Source organism: Eptesicus fuscus, chromosome 10, assembly GCF_027574615.1.
Source record: "Eptesicus fuscus isolate TK198812 chromosome 10, DD_ASM_mEF_20220401, whole genome shotgun sequence".
NCBI classification, from domain to species: domain Eukaryota; kingdom Metazoa; phylum Chordata; class Mammalia; order Chiroptera; family Vespertilionidae; genus Eptesicus; species Eptesicus fuscus.
The window spans coordinates 46,794,544-46,816,028 of record NC_072482.1 but is presented as its reverse complement, the minus strand read 5'-3'; the positions used below and the strand labels follow the sequence as shown (position 1 = coordinate 46,816,028).

Sequence of the window (21,485 nt, the reverse complement as noted above, 5' to 3'; positions counted from 1 at the left end):
AATTAAGCCATTATTATTTGTTAAAGAATATTTGTAACAAGTGAAATATTATTCTCAGGCTTACTATTACCATATTGAATATAAACTTTTTCATTGAACTTTTTAAAAGGTGTAGCTTCTCTCCTTTTTGAAAATACAGTGTTAACCTAAAAGACAAATAAAATTTTTAAAAAACCCTACTTTTATTACTCAAAAAAAATCTTAAATTACAGGTCTATAAAATAAATACTGTTTTAGAAATACATATAAAAAGCTGACAATATTCTTTGGGTAAATAATTCTTTCCCCCTCCTTTAATTTTTATTCATAGGTACTCGACCACCACTGATCAAAAATTTACCTAAACCCATTGAGAGCCTGATGACTCGCTGTTGGTCTAAAGATCCTTCTCTACGCCCTTCAATGGAGGAGATTGTGAAAATAATGACTCACTTGATGCGGGTATAATCCTTCTTTTGAGGGGCTTTGGGTTTAGGGGAATGTGATGTGTACTCAGTTTCAATGGAGTTTTAAAGTAAAAGAACATTATTGCTAATTTCTGCTTTATATTTTTCTGTATTTTCCAAGTTACAAAAGACATTTATTACTCAATAATCAGAGGAGGAAATGCTATTGGGCGGAGGGGGAGGATTTAAAGTTCTTTATAATGAAAAGGGGCTAGACTAGGTTTGGGGACTTGCTTTTTCTTCCTGCTTAACTTAGTGGGTAAATGTGTTTGTTTCTGGGCCCGTTGCCTCATCTGCAATTAGGTGGTCTCTAAGGTCTTTACAGGACCTAGGTATTTTATGACTCTTAACACTTGCTAAACTAAATATTTAATTTTCTTTATCAAGCAGTCACTTACGCAGGGCAATAGAGAAATTGCATTTGTAGACACAAGTGATTTTTTACCTTTTGTTTTTTCATTGAATATTTTCTGCCTTTCATTTGCCATTAAAAAGTTAAATTATTTTCTAGAATTTATAGAATTTTTTAAATTTAGAACAACCTTTTTAAATGATTATCAAAATTTCCTAGTCTATAAATCAGATGCTTTTAGAATTATTTGAATAATTTTAGGACTCTAAATTTTAGGACTCTAAAATCTATCAAGTGGTACCTTGACTTTAAAAGTTAACATACTATAAAAGTACCTGAATTTCAAAACAATTTGCTCAGTAGAAGAATCTTCAAATATCCTTAACTATAGCTAAGTGATTTCCTAAATGGCCAAAGATTTAGTTTGTTCATTCTGTTGAAAATAATTTAGACAAATCAGCTTGAAACTAATCTGATTAAAACTAACTATCATATTTGGGTATCAGCAACATACATATATAGAATTCTGGGCCATAAAGATATTTTCATAAGAAAACAACTTAGTCTCTAGAGTCACATACCTTAAAACATTGGGATATATAAATTGGTCAAATTGTAATTGTGCTTAATATGTTTTGTTTAATTTGAAAAGAAAATTTTTTTCTCTTAAATTCTAATTTTTGTGTGCACTAAATGTTTCTAATATGTCCAGGTCATAGAGAGATATGCATAATCTTTTCCTTTTGTTTAAAATATTAGTTCTAACAATCATTCTGTGGCACACCAATCTCAGTTATCAGACTAACAATCATTTCAACAATTTGGAAGTTTACATCACTACTTTGAGAACATAAATATGTTTTAGATAACTGTGAGGAATGATACTATTGTATGTCATATGATCCCTTAGAGAATATTTGCTGTTTTCTTCAAGATTCTGGTCTCTGCATTCTTTAATACACTAGAGGCCTGGTACACGAATTCCTGCACCAGTGGGGTCCCTTGGCCTGGCCTGTGGGATAAGGCTGAAACTGGCTCTCAGACATTCCCCGAGGGGTCCTGGGTTGCGAGAGGATGCAGGCTAGGCTGAGGGACGATGCACGATCGGGGCTGGGGAGGGATACGGGTGGTTAGCCAGCCTGGGAGGGACCATGGGAGGGCTCTAGGGTGTGTTCGGCTTATCTCGCTCAGTCCCAAACAGCCAGACCCCAGCAGCAAGCTCACCTACCCGTCGAAGAGTCTTCCACCTGGTGGTCAGTGCACGTCATAGGAGCGGTTGAGTGACCTTAGCATATCATTAGCATATTATGCTTTGATTGGTTGAACGGCCGACCGGACACTTAGCATATTAGGCTTTTATTATATAGGATGGCATTGATCACAATTGAAATTCAGAAAAGGAGCATGTTATTGTCATCTTTATAAATATCAAAAACTTAGATATCTACAAATTCACTATGTGCCTTAAGGAAAATAAAGCAGCATCTTTGCTGCATTCAAGTCCCATGACAGCAAAATAATTCAGATGTACTTTTCAAGTTAATTGTATAGGATTTCAGTTGTATGAAAGGAATTTTAAGTTGGATTTGCTTTTTATCTGTAGTACTTTCCAGGAGCAGATGAGCCCCTGCAGTATCCCTGTCAGTACTCGGATGAGGGACAGAGCAACTCAGCCACCAGTACAGGTAAGCAGAGAGATCAGAAGAATAATCATCTAAATTTTTTGTGTGTCTTCCCCATAAAATTATAATTCCCATTTTCAGTTTAATTTCTTCATTTCATAAGACTGATTACATTTTGAGTTTCCAGGTGCACCATTCTCCATGAAGGTCCAAGATTAAAGAGTTACTAAAGTTGTGCTTCCATGTCTTGGAATTCTTGCATAGTTATATATAAAGCGATTGGATATTATATTACTGTGAATGCTATTCTTTCTTTGAAAGATAGTTTATATATAGATACTGCTAGATCAAATACTATTAGAAATTATTGTAAATATATGTAACAACATAGTTCTTCATTATGCTCACCTTATTTTTTTTGCTCTTTATAGAAGAGTTTACAGAGACTATTCTACAATTTTAGTTCAGAGTTCCTCGGTTTTCTAAATATGAAGAAGTGGGATTGATTCATAGATTATGGTCATCAAAAAAGATAGTAGAGCTCTGGCTGGTGTGGCTCATTTGGTTGAGCATCAACCCATGTACAAGAGGTCACTGGTTCTATCCCAGGTTGCGGACTCAACCCCCAGTAGGTGGCATGCAGGAGGCAGCAGATCAATGTTTCTCTCTCATCGATGTTTCTATCTCTCCCTTGCTCTCTCTCTCTCAAATAAATAAGAAATTAAAAAAAAAAAAGATAGTAGAAATAATAATCTAACTTCGAAAAATTGTACTAAATATATATTTGGGAATACATCATGACATTTTATTATTAAAATTAAAAGGTATGTGTATGTATATACTCAAAATTTTATTTTCATTGACAAATATTTTCACTGACCTATATCTCCCACCTCAAAAATAATTATATTTATTTTAAGCTGGTTAGTGTTTGGCTAGTTATTTCCAAATTCCAGTTTTACTGAATATTTTAGTTGTGCTAAATTTTAAAGTGAACTCTAAAATTCTGTTTTGTTTTGTGTTTTGCTTCTGCTTTCAAACCCTCTCCCTGTTTTTATACTTGACTTTTAACCCTTTGATGTTTTCACTGATCCTCAGTCCTCCTAAGTTCTTCCTTTTTTCCTCCATTTAATTCCAAGTAGCTATTATAATTCCATTGGGAATAATTCTCAGCCTTCTAGCCCTTTACTCAAGCTTGCTTGGCTAAACCACAGGCCTGGTTAAATCTGACTCTCAGCTTATTCCACATATCAGTGCAGCTGAATGTGGCTGGAGATGACACACATTTACTATCCTCAAATCTCTATTTAATGCTCCTGGACAGTTGTACTTTATTTTAGTCCATCTCGCCTCTCCTAGATGATTTAATTTTATATTTTAGCCTCTCTCCTCAAACTTTAAACTCTCCTCACTCTCAGCTGACCTTGTTTACTATTTCTCTGAAAAAATGGGAGTAATCAGTAGATGGTTTCCACAAGCTCCTTCACTATATCTGCCCATCTACTCGGCATTTTCTTCTGTTACTGTGGCTGAACTGCCCCTGCTTCTAGCCAAAGGCAAGCCTGTGAACTTGTGTATTAAATCCCATTCCAGCAATCCTTCCCTCTGTCTCTGGCGTCATCAGTGTTAGCCTTTCTACTGGTATCATTCCCAGAGCATATACAGTCTATATTTGATTTTCTAGCTTCTCTTCCCATTCTCTCTTGTGTCCTCTCCTCTTCAAGCTTTTATTATACCAGTACTTCAGAATTGTTCTTCTCACGTTGTCACCAGTTATCTCCAGATTATTATATATAAATGAATAATTTTAAGTTCTCATCTTTTTTGACTATCAGTAGCATTTGATAAAATTCTAATTCTACACTCCTTCTTAAAGTATTTTCTTCAGTTGGTCTTCAGGATCCCATACTAGCCTAGATTGTCTTATATCTCTGGCCACTATTCTGATGGTTTCCTATGCTGATTATTTCTTATCTTCCCAGGCTATATGTTAGAGTGCCCAGGGCTCATTAATTTAGACTCTCTGCTTATCTGTCTACACTCATTTCCTTGGTAATCTCATTTAATATCATAGCTTTATGTACTGTCTATTTACCGATGTTTTGCTCCATCCCAGACCTGAACTCTACACTCATCCAACTACTTGCATGATATCTAATAGGAATTCAAACTTATCATTTTTCACACTAAGCTCCTGGTACTCCCTTCAAACTCACTCCTATCTTGATCTTCCCTATCTTGATTAATAGGCACTTCATTCTATTAGTTCAGGCTAACAACTTTAAAGCATCTTTGACTATGAGAAGACTATTTAAGTATTTTGGTTCCCTTTTTGTGCTATTCTTAAATTTCACTTAAAAGTATTTTGGGGGGCTATCTTCATTAGCTTAGAAAGTCTTATTTTCTATTTATGTCTTGCTAGTTTAGAAAAGAATTTACATTACATGTTGATGAAGCATTTGTATTTATTATTCATAAATGTTTCTGCTTTCCTAGGCTCATTCATGGACATTGCTTCTACAAATACCAGTAATAAAAGTGACACTAATATGGAGCAAGTTCCTTCCACAAATGATACTATTAAACGCTTAGAATCAAAATTATTGAAAAATCAGGCAAAGCAACAGGTTTGTTTTGTTATTAAAGTAAAATCATATGGTAACCTTGGTAGTCATAATGTTATACCAACTGAAATGATTTGCCATCTTTCATTATACAAATTCTGAATCTTGTTTCTGAAACAGATAAGCTTAAGAGTAGAGACATATGAGAAACTCCTATTACCAAATAGTTTTCCCTTCTGATGATTGCTGCCTTTGCCAACTGTGCAGCTCGCTCTCTATGGTGATTCCTAACTTTAATGGTTAATGTTTAAAAATGTCCAGTGGCTATTTCTTGGTTGTACTATTCAGTTAAAGTTGTCCTAAATCTATCATTTCATGTTGTTCAGATATATTGCATTTTTGCTATTTAAGGTGTGATTTTATTCATCTTGCCTGAGGCATTTAGGTTAACTAATAATTGGGGCATTTAACTCCAGTGACCACCCTTCTCTGAAGGCCAGTATTACAGCTTGCTCTCCCTTAACCCCGTAGCTCCCTTTCCCTGAAAACTTCCCTTCTCTTTCAGAAACAGAACTCATAAGAATCCCAGTTGGTATTTTTCCTCCTTCTAGGCTGTCTAGGATTTTAAATCCAAAGAGTTTCAAGTAATTCACATTGACCTGTAATTTTAACAGAGTGAATCTGGCCGTTTAAGCTTGGGAGCTTCCCGTGGGAACAGCGTAGAGAGCTTGCCCCCAACCTCCGAGGGCAAGAGGATGAGTGCTGACATGTCTGAAATAGAAGCCAGGATTGCTGCAACTACAGGTAAAAAGGAAATAAAAGTGTGAAGAGAAGTGAAAATGATAGTTTCAGTTGTTTCAGTAGTGGGATTTCAGGGATTTTTGTGTCTTAAAAATTTTTGAAGCAGGAAGTAGGCTTACAGTATACTTTCTAACTTTTAGCAATAATTTACACATTTCTCTCAAATTGCAAATAAGGAAGATGATAGGACTTATAAAATTATTTGGACCATACAGTATACGTTACTAATTACAGATTTTATCAAATGTTATTCTTTCAGTGTAAACATGAGCAGAAAATAAATCTAAATGAGAAGTTGAAATTTTACCAAAACCTTGTTTTGCAAGTTTTTTAATATTTTAATTTTTTAAGAAAGAGAGAAACATTGATGTGAGAGAGATACATTGGTTGTCTCCCATATGCACCCCGACAGGAGATCGAACCCACAACCCAGGAAAGTTTCCTTACTAGGAATCTATCCAGCGACCTTCTTGTGCATGGGAGAACACTCCAACTAACTGAGTCACAACGGCCTGGGCTGGAAGATTGAGTGATTCTACTAGAATTTGGTGCTAAATTCAAATAATAGCAAATATCTTGTTTTGGATTAGCAAAAAAATGTACTCCAGATTCATATATAATTTGGTTGTGGTTAATGCTTTTAATTGTAAAATAAAAGATTATGTTAATTATATTTGATCTTGAAAACGCTAACTTTTCCATTTTATCGGTTCTTAAAATTATTAATTATGGAAGGACTGGTCACACACAAAAATTATATGTGTTGTTACCTGAATAAACATCTAACCTTCTTTTCTAGCTAGGCTTCGTTTTAGTAATGGTGGTTTAATTTGCCTTCTTTCTGATTCCTCCAGAGGTGGAGGGAAGCTCATTATACAAGTAAATACATTTCTTTTGTGAAAAATGTGGAAATATAAACAAAAAAATAATCTTTCATAGTGTCCCATAGTTATATATGTATGTACATGTATATTAGCATATATATATATTTTAAAAATTAGCTAACCAGGTTTTTGTTTTGTTTGTTTTTTTACATTTTTTGTCATTCATTTGTTTTTTTCCTAAATTAAATATTCTCATTTTGTGTGGAGCTCTTTTCAGATAGAAGTTGTCCAGAGGACAGTCATACTATACTTGACTTCAACTAATCATGATCAGTGATTTTATTAATCAGCGTTAGAATCGGGTCGATATAACAGAATGTCCAAAATAACAGTGTCTAACACATAAACTTTTATTGTTCACACTTAAACAAATCTGGAGGTAGGCTCCATGATCATTAGGCGACTAGATTCCTTCTGTCCCTTTGTGCCACAGACCCTATTGTGTGGTTTCCATCCTCATAGATACTTGGGTGCTCCAGATTGTTGTTACAGCTCCAATCATCACATCCACACAATCCAGACAGCAGGAAGGAAAAATTAGGAGAAGGCCAAAGGGCACATATCCAAGCTCTTCATGGAGCTTTTCCAGAGTAAAGTCAGGGCTCTGTTGATAAGAAAAAGGAGAAAATAATGATTGGGAGGGCACCAGCAGTCTCTGCCATACAGATGGGTCTTCAGAAACCATCAAGTTGATTGGAGGTCAGTAGCCACTGGTAAGCTCTTCTGGTCTCTATGAGTCACAAGTGTTTCTGTGGAGGAATTGTGTCTCACTATAGTATTAGATGAATAGGGATATGCCCTCACACTTTGGGGAATCTTTTCCATTTCAGGGATATCATTCAAGATAGACCTGCCAAATAGTGATTTCTTCCTTAAAACAGGAAATAGTGCTATAATAATTTTATATCTGCCGGTTTCAATATTCTAGTCAGGTACTGGTTTATAATCTTTACAGAAATTATATTTCACTAGGTTAAAGATAACCATACGCATTTAAATTACCCTATCCTTTTTCTGCCTAAATGTAGAACAGGTGCTATTGAACAGTCACTGAATTCTACACAGTTCTGATGTTTTTAGTAAATTACCTTACTTTGAAAGGTTAATTTTCTCTAGCTTTTCAACACTATTCATGTTTAGCAGGAATGCACCCTTAACTTTGGAAACTACAATAAATAACTCAGTCTACTAGAAGTATACACTGAGTGACCAGATTATTATGATCTCTGAATGCATAATAATCTGGTCACTACATATATATATCTCTATATATATAGATATATATATAGAGATATATATATAGATATATATATGATATATAGATATATAGATATTAGATGCCCGGTGCATGAATTCGTGCATGGGTGGGGTTCGGCCAGCCTGGCCAGGGGGAGGGGACATGGACGGTTGGCCGGCCTGCCTGCTGGTCGAACTCCTGGTCAAGGGGACAATTTGCATATTAGCCTTTTATTATATAGGATATACACTGAGTGGCCAGATTATTATGCGTTCAGAGATCATAATAATCTGGCCACTCAGTGTATATAAATATTTATAATTATAAAAACATACACATTTTATACTTTGATGCAATAATTATCATTTAACCAAAGAATTCTACTTTATAGCACACTTCAAAAAACACCTAACTTGAACATATATTCCTGTATTTTTATATTATAACAAATATGGTAGCTTATTTCTTTTAACTCCTCCCTTCCTCCCCACTTTCATCCTAGCCCCTCCATGGTATATGAGTGGTTTCACTTAGGTAGATTATTTCTATGAACATATTTGTATTTAGCTTCCTCATTACCTTGCAGCTTTGTTTGTCTCTGTCCTTTTTTTTTTTTTTTTTTTTTTTTTTTGCTTTTCTGTTTTTTTCTTCTGCTAATTAAAGCCAGTGTGTGAAACATCTTGTATTGGTAGTTGTTTGCTCCTTAATCACGCCTTTTCTGAGCATGGATGAAAAGTCAGATAGTTCTGCATGCCTTTCTGCACGGAGTGTTATTAACATAACTATTTGAAAACTATTTTGTTTTTGTAATTTATTGTTTTCTGTGTTACTTTTGTGGTTGTTTGCATGTATACTGTGTATATGTGTTTTTGCAGCCTGTTCCAAGCCTAAACGGGGCCATCGTAAAACTGCTTCATTTGGCAACATTCTGGATGTCCCTGAGATCGTCATATCAGGTATCATAGACCACCTGAGTTGGTCTAATAACTGTGGAACCGGAATAATGATCCCTGGTACTTACAAAATGCTTCTTGCTCCAATTTTTGTAGGACATGAAAATAGATACCTTGCATGCAGTAATTAGGGAGACAGATTGAAAATGTATACATTTATCTACACTGAAGTGGGCTTGACAGGATACCTCAGATATCCAAAAATGAGGATAAAATAGAAGGCAAAGTAAATCTTTTCACAGAAGGGAGAATGCCTGCCCAGATTTTACCAACTTCCTCTCAGCTTTTAGGTGAGTAGATAAACTGAACCCAGACCTTTTTTGCATCCAGCAGAAAGAGGAAACAACTATTTAAAAAATATTTGTTGTCCTTGGCTCCTTTCTTTCTTAGTTACTATTTTAGGGGTGTCCGCTAGGCTTTCTATCCCAGCCTCTTTCTGTTGGTAGCAAGTGAAATATGAAGTTGAGAAAAGAGGACTGCTAAATACCTTTTTGCCTTAACTTAGAAAACAGAAAGTAAAATTAAATGAGATTTGCTGTTTCGCATGGTATCTTGCCAAAGAATCATGTTCAATTCTGACTCTTGTGCATTATCAGGAGAATCTTTCCACATATTACTTTTTATACCTAACTCACACATGGTACTTCAAGTTGGTAAATTGCTTTTATTTCTTAGGATGATGATCTTATAGATGAATCTAAACCACCATTTTTGATAGAAGCTTTAATGGCATGTGTGACCTTCAATATTGGTTAATACATGTTATCCAAATTACCATTTCTTTATCCCTCTGCTTTAGGTTTTCCTTTACCTCCCGCCCCCAAATTTTGATAAGAAAATTACAATTTCCCTCCCACACATTCATGGGTGTGCTTTGGGTGAATTCTCTAGCACTCTGGTACTTTGCCTATGATTATGCTTTTAGCATACTATTGAATACCTAGTGTGTGTTTTTTTTCCTCTAGAAAACTGAAAACTGAGGATAGAGACAGTGTCTTTGTTATTTAGTTTTGATTGTATCAGAACTGTCTGGTCAATGTCTTTTACATAGTGTTTAATAAATTGTGCCTGTTTAACAAATTATAATTGAGGTTCAGTGGCCAGGAATTAGCATACATATAAATTATAAATATGTATAAAATATAAATTATACAATTCCTAGGGTCCATTTTGTGTATACAAAATCATTTCTTTTAGAGGAATTACTTTTCATTCTGGTTATCAAAGTAGTTTGTTTTACATCATTACTATTGCTGTTCAGAGAATAGAGTTAACCTATTTCTTACATTGTAATTTTATTTATTGAGTCATGAGTTGCTTTCAAAATTAACAAGTACTTGAGATCATTTTATTTCATGGTAAAAGGTACTATATGTTTAAGGGAATAATATTCTAACTAAAGTGGCAACATTTTACATACATATTGCTGAGCTGTGAATATATTAAATGTTTGAGGGAATTAGGAAAATTTAGGCAAATGGTAGTACAATCTTAATCCAGGTCTTAGGGGTAAACACATACACAGACACACATACACACACACACAGTGGACAATGCAGCCAGTACTATACAAGATGAGAGAGAGAATAGGAGAAAATAATAGTCTCAGTGGTTCTCAATCAAGGTGAATTTACCCCCCTCTCCTCCCCCCAGGGCACATTTGGCAATGTCTAGAAACATTTTTAGGTGTCGCAGTTGGCAGGTGCTGCTGACATATAGTAGGCAGAAGCTAGGGAATCCTGCTAAACATCAACACTATACTGGACAGCCTACCACAGCCAAGAATTGTCCAGCCTAAAATGTCAATAGTGCCAGTGCTAAGAAACCCTGGTTAGAGAGGCATCTTGCTCCTCTTTTCTACTTTTTGTTCTTTTATATTACCATGTGTAACATAGGTATGCACATATCAAGGAACCATTAAAAATGTAAAATAAGTGAGTTTCTAAATTAGTATTTAGTTGCAAAAAAATTCAGAATCAATCTAAATTTACTAAGAACACACCCAGTAATTTCCATTTTTGATGATAGGCATTTGATTTTTTCTTACATTCATATTTCTAAATTACGACCTAAAACTTAATATTGGAGCAACAAGTATTTGTTGATTGTAATCCTTTTCTGCTTTGTCTGAACTATTTGCCAGATGGTTTCTGCTATGGTTATGCTAATTAAATACATTGCTTAATATTGCTTGCTTTGACTCATGCTGTAGCTTAAAGATTTTTCATCTTATGGCATTTGTGAACTGTCAGCTCTTCTTTACCCTATTTCCTTAAAAGTTTTTACTTCCCTGTTCTCTTACCTCCACCTAGATTTGAGTTTGTTTTTGTTGTTATTGCAATGGTGATGTAATGATTTTTAGACACATGTGCTGGGTGGTTCCCTAGGTTCACAAATGTTGCTTATCTGAAAAGAGAATTCCAGACACTTTTACAAGCCTATCTCATGTAAGCTAATTTTAGAATGATTGTGTTGAATGAAATGTGCCTAAAATTGCTTATTAGTCATGGTAGTGGGGATCTTTTCTGTCTTCCAAAAACAGGAATAGTTAAAAGTTTTCATAAAAGTATCTTAGTGTGCCTGATTCAATAAATGTGCAGTTTATTGCCTTGTTAGTTTGTAATCAAAAGTTGGAACTGGAATAAAATGAAATTTTAAGTATATGTTTGAGTTATAATTATATAAAGAATTCTAAAACACTTTTCAAGGGTGGCTATACATTTGAGTTTTTGTATTCACTACACATTATTGCATCAGACATTATTTTATTATAAGATCCTTTTAGTTTATGTGTAAAGTAGTAATGGGGTCTAATGGATTAATATGCTAAATTATATTGCTGATTGGTTTAAAATAAGATACTTAGGGTATGGAAGTGTAAATTTTAAGAATGAGTTCTGCCTGCTGATCAGGGCACAGCTATTAGAGTACATGTTCCTGGGGCTGCCCACAGTTGAGAAGTTGCATAATATAGCTTTCAGAGTCAAAAGAATTTCGAGTATTGTGTCAGCTGTTACTCATAATATTTTGGTGTTTCCTTTTAGACAGCTGATCTCTCATCCCAAATAAAAGTGCTGAGTGAAGCTAATGCTTAATTCATTCTCTTTTGTTGAAGACTTAAATTTGTAGAATTCTTTCATTAATTGATTTTTAAGTTATTACAGCACAGAAGTTCCTAAAGCAGGATTAACTCAATAGCCCATTTAAACAAGCTGTATATTTGAGAACAGAATGAGAGTCATTCATCTCCAGTGGGATATTAAAGAGTTGTTGTTCACAACCAGTAGATTACCTGATTCTGACAAAGACTAATGGGCTTAAGTAAGTGTGACTGGGTTTAATAAATTTTAAGCCTAAGCATCCTTTTAGGCCCTGAAATGAAGAAGGTACTGTTGTTGGTTAAAGTCAGTCGTGTCTTACAACCTGATAGCTGTCTTGCTGTAGAAGCTGTAACGTAAGGCCCTTGAAATAGATGCCGTCATCAGCCCCACCCCCCCAGCATTCATCTATTTAAATACATGACAGAAGATGGTGGGAGAGAGTTCAGCAGCTACTCGTGTGGTAGGAGTGGTTATTGTATTAGGACATGCTTTGTTGTAGGCTGGCAACTTTTGAGTTAAAACATTCCAGCTGTTTCTCTTCCCCCCTTTTTTTTTTTACACCTTTCTCTCTTTTTATTTTTTTAAATAATAAATTCAGTTTTTTTCTCACAAACATTTTGTATAGATTCCAGGAGCAACAAATTTGAACTTCCTACTGTAGCGATTAAATCCTTACTGTATGTCTGAATAGATTTTGGTATTTTACTTTTTTTATTTTTTAAAAGGCAACGGACAGCCAAGACGTAGATCCATCCAAGACTTGACTGTTACTGGAACAGAACCTGGTCAGGTAAGACCTAACATTCAAATTCTCAGTCTCCGAAGAAGAATAGGCAGAAATAAAGAATTAACTGTAATTTATACTCTGCCAAATTATTTTATGAGTTGACCTAAAATTGTGATAGAGAAGTTTATTTATACATGAATTAAGTTCATAGAAAAAAATTTAGGTGCCATTATTAATTAAACTTGAAGTTTAATTTAGGAAATAGCTCTCTGCATGTTATGTGGTTCTTGTGTATGCTTTAATAAGGAAGTATTTAGTCTTGTAATTTAGTAATTTAATAATTATCATTGTCCTCTAAAGGAAATCATGAAATATTTCCCCAATAAGATGTCATTCCTCTGAAATCACATAGAACACTGACATACGTGGAGGACTCTTAACATCTTTTAATTTGTCATATTCACTGTATTTATAATTTTATGAAATACTAAGTTAAGACAATATTTACTAAGCAGATGGATAAACTGGAGAATAGCTTCTATCCCAGTGGTTAAGATTTTTATTCTTCATCTTTATATTTCTGGATGCTCTGCTAAATTCCTCTTATCTCTTTATCATTGCTTTTTTGTAGATGATCCAGACAGTGCTATAATTAAGCCATTACTGACTAGTACAGTGTTTTAACCCCCCCAAGTATATAAAAGTTGCAGCTTAGTCATTGTTTTTTTATCTCTTATTCAGATTGATAAACTTGATATATATAACATATTATATATGTCATATTCTTAAAATGAATGAGAACTAATTATGAGGTGTTTGTTGATTCTTTTTTCCAGTTGTGCAGAAAAAGTAAATTTTGTGAGTACAGCATCCATCTGAATTAATGAAAATATCACATAATGGTCCATATTCATATAAAATTATAGGATTATATATTATAAACACTGTGATTTAATTTATGGTTAAATGTATTAGTACTTTATGTCCTAGAAAGGTGTTTCATTTTTATAACATACTTTTAATTTTGGAGGTTCTTTGTAGTTGTTAATAAAAATTTGAAAACCTTTATTGCCATCAACTTAATTAACAAAAATCACTTGAGATATTTAAATGATAAATATCCTTGATCTTCATTTATATCTGGAAATATTTTTACTTCTCACAATACCTATACATACACTCATACATACAGATATATACATACATAGATAAAATATGTATACACATATTAATTTATTGTGTATTTTATTATATTAAGTCACTCTAAATCTTGATTTTATTTATTTAATAACAGCTTTTTTCAATATATCTGCTTTTGTGAGACTCCAGAACTTCTGAATGAAGTTTTCCACTTTTCTCCTCCTCAAATACTTAAAGTATTAATGAGGGCATTTAGTAACAGATAGTTTAACATCTGGTATTTGCTTTGATTCTTTACAGGCTTGATGAGCTCAACCTTTTTAACTGTTTACTATTGCTCTTGATATTCCAGTTATGAGAAACTCTAGCCAAGTGTTCTCCTGTTGACTAGGAATGAGAAGCTTGCCCTAGACAGTTCAGGAGCATCTGCTAGAACAAGTGCTTTTCTATGTCCTCTAATAAAGGCCTTGCTATAATTCAGCACTGACCTCACCACACCAAGCCTTGCTTATTTCCTCACAAGTTCTGTGTTACTTGAGATTATGATTATTACTCCTTTCATTACTTATTTCCTCACAAGTTCTGTGTTACTTCAGATTATGATTGTTATGCTTTTCATTTACAATATCTTCAAGTAGGAAAACACTGGAACTGAGGCAGACCATGATTGTGGGACAGTCATTTGCCATGGATTACTCCAAAAGAGCTGGAGTGAAGGGAGTGTGACATGGCAGTAAAATGTGTTCTAAAATAGGTGATATATAGCCACTGTTTAGCCAGTTTTTAAAATTGATTCACTCTTTCAAAATTACTGAAGTATTCGAAACTTAAAATGCTTAATATCCAGTTTTGGATGAGAATGGCAAACAGTAAGCCTAATGTACTATGAAAACATGTTCCCCTAAAGCTGTTATGATGACTGATCATTAAATAATTTATATTACTTATGAAAATAACATTCATCATTTGAAGAAGAAAAGTATACATAATATGGATTTTTAAAATTGAAGGTATAATTCTTTTCCAAGTCTGGCTAAGCAATGATTAAACATATACACCAGGTTTGCTTGTTTGCTTTTTGTTAAGACCATGGTGATTGATGAAGAAAATAATTTGCCCACCTAGTGCAATCATCAGAGGAAGAGAGAACTTACTAATGAAGTTTAATGTTATGTCTTATAGAGGAAGGTAAAATGACCAGAGTCTGTATTTTAGCTCTTGATTCAAGACTGATCTTAATAAGATCACTTCGACTTTCCATCTGTAATAAAATTAAATTGGTTGTTTTTATACTGCCACTTCTTTTGAGAGGTATAGTGAACCAAGCAAGCTTCTTTATTAAAAGTAGTTGCGTAAGTATTTTTGTAGACTCAGTTTTAAATTAATTAATTCAGGAAGCTTATTAAGCACATGTAATGCATCTGGCCTCCTAGATATTTTGAAAAGATACTGAGAAAAAGCAGCCACTGATATCCAGGAATTGATCTGACACTGAGGCCTCAGTGTTGTTAGAATATAAACAGTTTCTCAGAACACCAGTAGACAAGGTTATGTTGAGACCATGATAAGATGAGACAAAACAAGACCATTTTGAAATGTTGTCTAAGCATACACAAAAACAAGGTCACTGTGTCACCCACAAAATGCCAAACTGCCTTCTCCCAGCTGATATGAGGGTGCTGCTGCTTGTCCAGTTGTTGCTTTAGCCTCACTCTGGTCTGTCCTCCCTGTAGAATTGCCCCTGCTTTGTGGCAGTAGCCAATCTAGAGTGAACCCCTCCTTCCTTGGAACTTCCCCAAATCACAAAACAGAATTCCAAATCCTATAATAAGTTCCTTATAAAGCCCTCTAACTGAGACACTCCACAATGCCCCATGGTGAGCTTTCTGGTTCTTTTCAACAATAATTAAACCCAACTTCTCCTACTCCAGGTGTGTTCCTTTTGGTCTTTGGCTGCATGTGGCAGGGCGGGGCGGGGCAGGAAGAGGGGCATAGACTACCAAGAAGGCCCAGTCCCCAAGGAGCATATTTGAGCAGATTTTTTTTTTATTGTCTAAAGTTTTACATATGTCTCCTTTTCCCCCAATTGACCCCCCTCCCCCCGCAGCCATTCCCAGCCCGGGCAAGCCCCCACCACCCCAGTGTCTGTCTATTGGTTATGCTAATATGCATGCATACAAGTCCTTTGGTTGCTCTCTAACTCCCCCCCCCCCTCCCTACCATTTGTCTCTGGATCTATTCTTATTCATCAAATTATGTTGATTATTATATTCCATATATGAGTGAGATCATGTGATATTTATCTTTCTCCAATTGGCTTATTTCGCTTAGCGTAATGCTCTCCAGTTCCAGCCATGTTGTTGCAAATGGTAAAAGTTCTTTTTTATAGCGGCATAGTATTCCATTGTGTAGATGTACCAAAGTTTTTTAATCCACTCATCTGCTGATAGGCACTTAGGCTGTTTCCAAATCTTAGCTATTGTAAAATGTGCTGCTATGAACATAGGGGTGCATATATCCTTTCTGATGGGTGTTTCTGGTTTCTTGGGATATAGTTTGAACATATTTTATCCCCAGATCACTTAAAAGCTATGACAATAACAGGTGCCATTTATTTGTGTACCAACTTTGTGCCAATCAGGCCTTTAATATATTTATTTAATCTAACCCTATAAATTTATATTGCTTATTTTCCTCATTTTGTGGCTTGAGAAACTGAGGGTTAGAGAAACTTACCCAAGTCTCTTAACTTCCCTTACACCGTCAGTAATTGCTATCACCAAGTTTTGTTTTTTTTCTTTTAATATATTTTTATTGATTTCAGAGAGGATGGGAGAGGGAGAAAGAGATAGAAACATCAACAATGAGAGAGAACCATTGATTGGCTGCCTCCTGTATGCCCCACACTGGGGATCAAGCCTGCAAGCCGGGCATGTGCCCTGACCAGGAATCGAACCTCGACTTCCTGGTTCATAGGTCCACGTTTAACCACTGAGCCATGCTTGGCTGGGATATCACCAAGTTTTAAATCCAGATCTGAATCCAAAGCACCCAAACTCTACACTGCATCATTCCATCGTGTATATAAAACTAAATGGTACACATGCTAAAGTAATCCTAAATTTCTTTAATGTCAAGTGTTTTGGCTTCTGATAGTCTGCATTGTCATTAATTATTTAAATAGTTCTCAGTGATGTTGAATGTTCACTGTATCATATGATTGAGCAAGGCTAACCCACCTTGATAAAAAAATTCTACAGATGACTGCACAAATTTGTGTTTTATACATCTCGGTGAGGCTTTCTGTTTTTCACTAAAATTATACATTCTCATGTATACCTGCCTACCCTTTCTGAGAATGTATATAATATAGATCTATTTTCAAGATTTCTTTTAGTGGGGGCTGATGTCAGTAAAAATCACAACTGGAAGATGATGCAATTATGATTATTAAGAAAGCTAGACATACTATATTGTTGTAGGGAGTTTAGAATCTACTTTTACTAGTCAGATATGTGACTTTGGGCAAGTTTCTTCATTTCCCTAAACTTCAGCAACCTTATCTCCCAGTGGGGACCATAATACCCATACCTCATGGTTCTTATAACATATGAAAATACCAGACACACAGTAGATGCTTAATACATGTTGTATGCCTGCTCCCCAGAATGTGCCTTCCAGGGCTCTTACTACTTCCTTATTCTCACTATAGTGTATTACTATCTAGAAGTAAAGCAAAAAAGCACTTGGAAAGAAGTAAAACTTACTGGCATTCTGTTCTTTCTGTATCATAAGAGAAGCTTCTATAAGGGACTATGGAAAATATTCGCCTTAAAGGCCTTTAATCACATATCCAGAGATGTATTATCATACACTGTTTTTATTTAAGGGATATAATTTATGTCCATCTTTAGCTGCACCCTTCTTTGGTATAAATATTTTCTATGAAAACTCTAAATCAGAAGCTTACATAATAGTTTTAAATAATTATTGGTTCATAGAAATTTTGTGTCTTTATATTAGAGAATTTAAAGACCATATAAGAATAATAAAATTCTAAACTTTTCTTATTGTGCACTATCGTGAAACCAGAATTAGATTGAACCTGTACATTCAGATTAGAAAAAAAATGTTTTCAGTACACCCTGCCATGTATGGATTTAATTGAATTATCTGTTACTGTCATACCAGAAGAAGTGCCCTTATAAATCCAAATTACCAACTGAGGTCTCTTTCTTTTTAATATTTATGTCATTCAAGTGTTCCTTTAGCAAGAATATCATATAAATTGACATTTAATCTCTGTGTTTTGTGCTTGTATAATTTTAGCAACTAAGATTTCTGAGGGTTTTAAATAACTTTAAAATGTCATTCTAAATAGTTGCACTGGCCATAAATTCTTGCCTCATGAAAATATTTTCCCAGTCTTTCAGGTGAGACATAAAAAGAAGCAAAGCTTTATTTTTGTCTGTAAAATAACACCCAATTTCTTTTTATAAATATAGAGATAAAGTTCTGGTCCACGTCCAATTCTTATTCGTGTCTATTGATGGTAATTTGCCCCTGCGGTTTAAATTTGGCTTAGTATTCTTTTGCTGTCTTAAATTGCTATGTGGGTATTTCTGTTTTTCGTACCTACTTTAATGTCCAATTCTTATTGTAATTCAGGTTTCTCTATAGCTCTTAAATTTTGCAGTTCATGTAAGCATAAAATAAAGTAATTGCAATGTCTTGAAGGAGCAACCTAAATAAGTTAATAGAGAACATTATGGCCATTGTAATTTTACCAGTGGTTTTTTAAAAACAGCTACTATAAAATAAGACATCTTCCATAGCAACTTGTAATCAGTAACACAAATTGAGCCCACAAACTAGATTTTTTAAAGATTGTCAGGTATTACCTATACCTCTTATTTATGCCTTTTATTTTTCAGGTATTCAAAAAATACAGTTATGGCTTATCCTATCTAATAAAAGAGTAATATGCAAATTGACCGTACCTCTGCTACGCCCATAAGCCAATCAGTAGCAAATATGCAAATAAACCCAACCAAGATGGCTGTGGCCACGGAGAGCAGGAGGGAGGCTTGTTTTCCCCAGCAATGGAGGAAGCCAAGCTTTCCGCCTGCCCTTGCCAGCCTAGGCCTCCACTCAGTGCTACAAAGTTTCAGTGATAGAAGATAAATAAATCCAAACAGAAATGGTGGCAGCCACGGAGCTGGAGAGAGCAGGAGGCTAGGGTTGCCCCCAGCAATGGAGGAAGCCAAGCTTCTGCAGCCCTGGCCAGTCTAGGCCTCCACTCCAGGCTACAAAGTTTCAATTATAGAAGATAAATAAATCCCAACAGAAATGGCTGCCGCCACAGAGTGAGCACAAGGCTTGGCTCCACTCCAGGCTACAAAGTTTCAATTGTAGAAGATAAATAAATCCCAGATACCAGGGCCTCTGCTTGGGTCGCTGGGGGTTCTGGCTGGCCTGCAAACCACCACAGGCTCCTCGCTCAGGCCACCCCATGCCCGAGGGAACCCCCACCCTGATCCAGGACACCCTTCTGGGCAAACCAGCCAGCCCCCACCTGTGCACCAGGCCTCTATCCTATCTAATAAAAGAGTAATATGCAGATTGGCCATCATTCCAACACACAAGATGGCTGCTCCCATGTGGTCAAAGATCCTGCCCCCATATGGACACAAGATGGCCACCACAAGATGGCCAGCAGGGCAGGGCAGTTGGGAGGGACCAGGCCTGCAAGGGAGGGCAGTTGGGGGCAATCAAGCCTGCAAGGGGAGGGCAGTTAGGGGTCACCAGGCCGGCAGAGGAGGGAAGTTGGAGGTGACAGGGCCTGCAGGGAAGGGCAGTTGGGGGTGGACAGGCCTGCAGGGGAGGGCAGTTAGGGGCAAACATGCTGGCAGGGGAGCAGTTAGGCATCAATCAGGCTGGCAGGGGAGTGGTTAGGGGGTGATCAGGCTGGCAGGCAGAAGCAGTTAGGGGCAATCAGGAAGGCAGGCAGGCGAGCAGTTGGGAGCCAGCAGTCCTGGATTGTGAGAGGGATGTCTGACTGCCCGTTTAGGCCCGATCCAGGTAGGAAATGGGTAATCGGAAATCCCTTGAGGGGTCCCAGATTGGAGAGGGTGCAGGCTGGGCTAAGGGACACACACACTCCCTCGTGCATGAATTTCGTGCACTGGGCCTCTAGTTTTAAAATATTTCTTTAGTTTTTTTATATAAACATATGAATACTATATTATTCATTGAGATACCAGTTCCTCGAAATCTGAAGACTTTAGAGGGATTTATATGTAGCTCATTAGAGCTTTTCTTGAAGCTTTAAAGAAATACTAGTTTTGAAACTTGACCTAAAAATATTAGCCTTGTTTTTTAGTTTTATAACTGTAGGAAGTCTCAAGTGAAAAAAAAATGGCTGCACATGAGGTGAAAAGAAATAAGTAACAAAGAATTGTCTTGGGAAAGATATAAACTTAAGGAATACTATAATTCATAGTAGTTCCAAATAGGATCCTTTGTCTTAATATGACAGAGGTTCAGTGGCTTTTTTAATATACAAAATCTATTCTTATATTTTGTAAACCTAATTATTACTTGTGTTTTATTTAATATCTCATAACTGATACTGAGTCTCACATGTCACAAACATATTTATTTTTCTTAAAATGTTAAAGTAAAACTATTAATATAAAATTAGATTGATCATGAAACCCTCCTCTGCTAGCATTTTGGAAAGTGTTTTATAAATGTTTTACAGTACAAATTACAGTATAACTATGGTCAAATCATTGTACTATTTTTAAATCACAAGACTTGCTTTCAGTAAAAGAGTTTAAAAAGACTTAGCAATAATGTCATAATATCTGTACTTGTACCAGGGTAACAACAATCTAAAAATAAGAGATATATTTCATCACTGGTTCTCTTTGGTGTGTATTCTTACTCTTCTTATGTATAAAAGGTAAATAAGCCTAAGCACTAGTCTTATTTCTGAGTGCCAACAGCTTATAGTATCATTTTATTCAGTGAGTATTGATTATGTGGTTATTGTATAGTCAGTAATTTTTTGAATCCTGGGGACTATAATACAAAAGTACACATGATCTCTGCCCTTAGGAGATTTTTATGCTTTTTCAAAATCACAAACTTTGAAAGTATAAAGCATTTCTGACTAAAGTTGAAGTTTATGTAGGACAGGCTATGAATACAGCTAAAATTCAAGGAGAAAAATGTCTTTGTGATAGGGTTTAGTCTCTGAATATGTTTTATGTAAGAACTGTGATTTATTTTATCTAGAGAGGGAATTGGTGAGTGCTACAAATCTACTCATACATTCCCATCTTTATGTCAAGACACTTCAAGTACATTATTTCATTTGATTTTTCACAACCTGATGAGGTAGGTAATACTGTCTTCATTTTACTATTGAGTCTTAGAGGTTAAAGAACTTAGCTAAAGTCACAGTGCTCTAGATAGCAGACCAGAGACTCAAACTCTGTATTGTCTCCAAGGCCTGACTTCTAACTATTGCTATTTGTCATCCATACTTGATAAATGACGAGTCTACTGCTCAGAGAGGCTAAGTTACTTGTTTCAGTTTACACAGCTATAAATAGCAGAACTGAGATTTAAACCCAGGTCTCCCAAGTATT

The 21,485-nt window shown here is 35.4% G+C and overlaps 1 protein-coding gene across 3 annotated transcripts in view; it reads left to right on the top strand.

Moving 5' to 3' along the window:
- Positions 1–21,485, top strand: part of MAP3K7 (mitogen-activated protein kinase kinase kinase 7) — a 74,627-nt gene that overhangs the window by 26,895 nt on the left and 26,247 nt on the right. For 2 of the 3 annotated variants that reach the window (XM_054721912.1, XM_008150194.3), the window contains exons 8-13: positions 311–441; positions 2,402–2,483; positions 4,917–5,047; positions 5,659–5,788; positions 8,782–8,862; positions 12,686–12,750. In XM_054721912.1, the coding sequence (XP_054577887.1) occupies positions 311–441; positions 2,402–2,483; positions 4,917–5,047; positions 5,659–5,788; positions 8,782–8,862; positions 12,686–12,750 (620 nt within the window). The remainder of the gene's footprint in view (positions 1–310; positions 442–2,401; positions 2,484–4,916; positions 5,048–5,658; positions 5,789–8,781; positions 8,863–12,685; positions 12,751–21,485) is intronic. The other variant, XM_028135490.2, reaches the window with a different exon arrangement.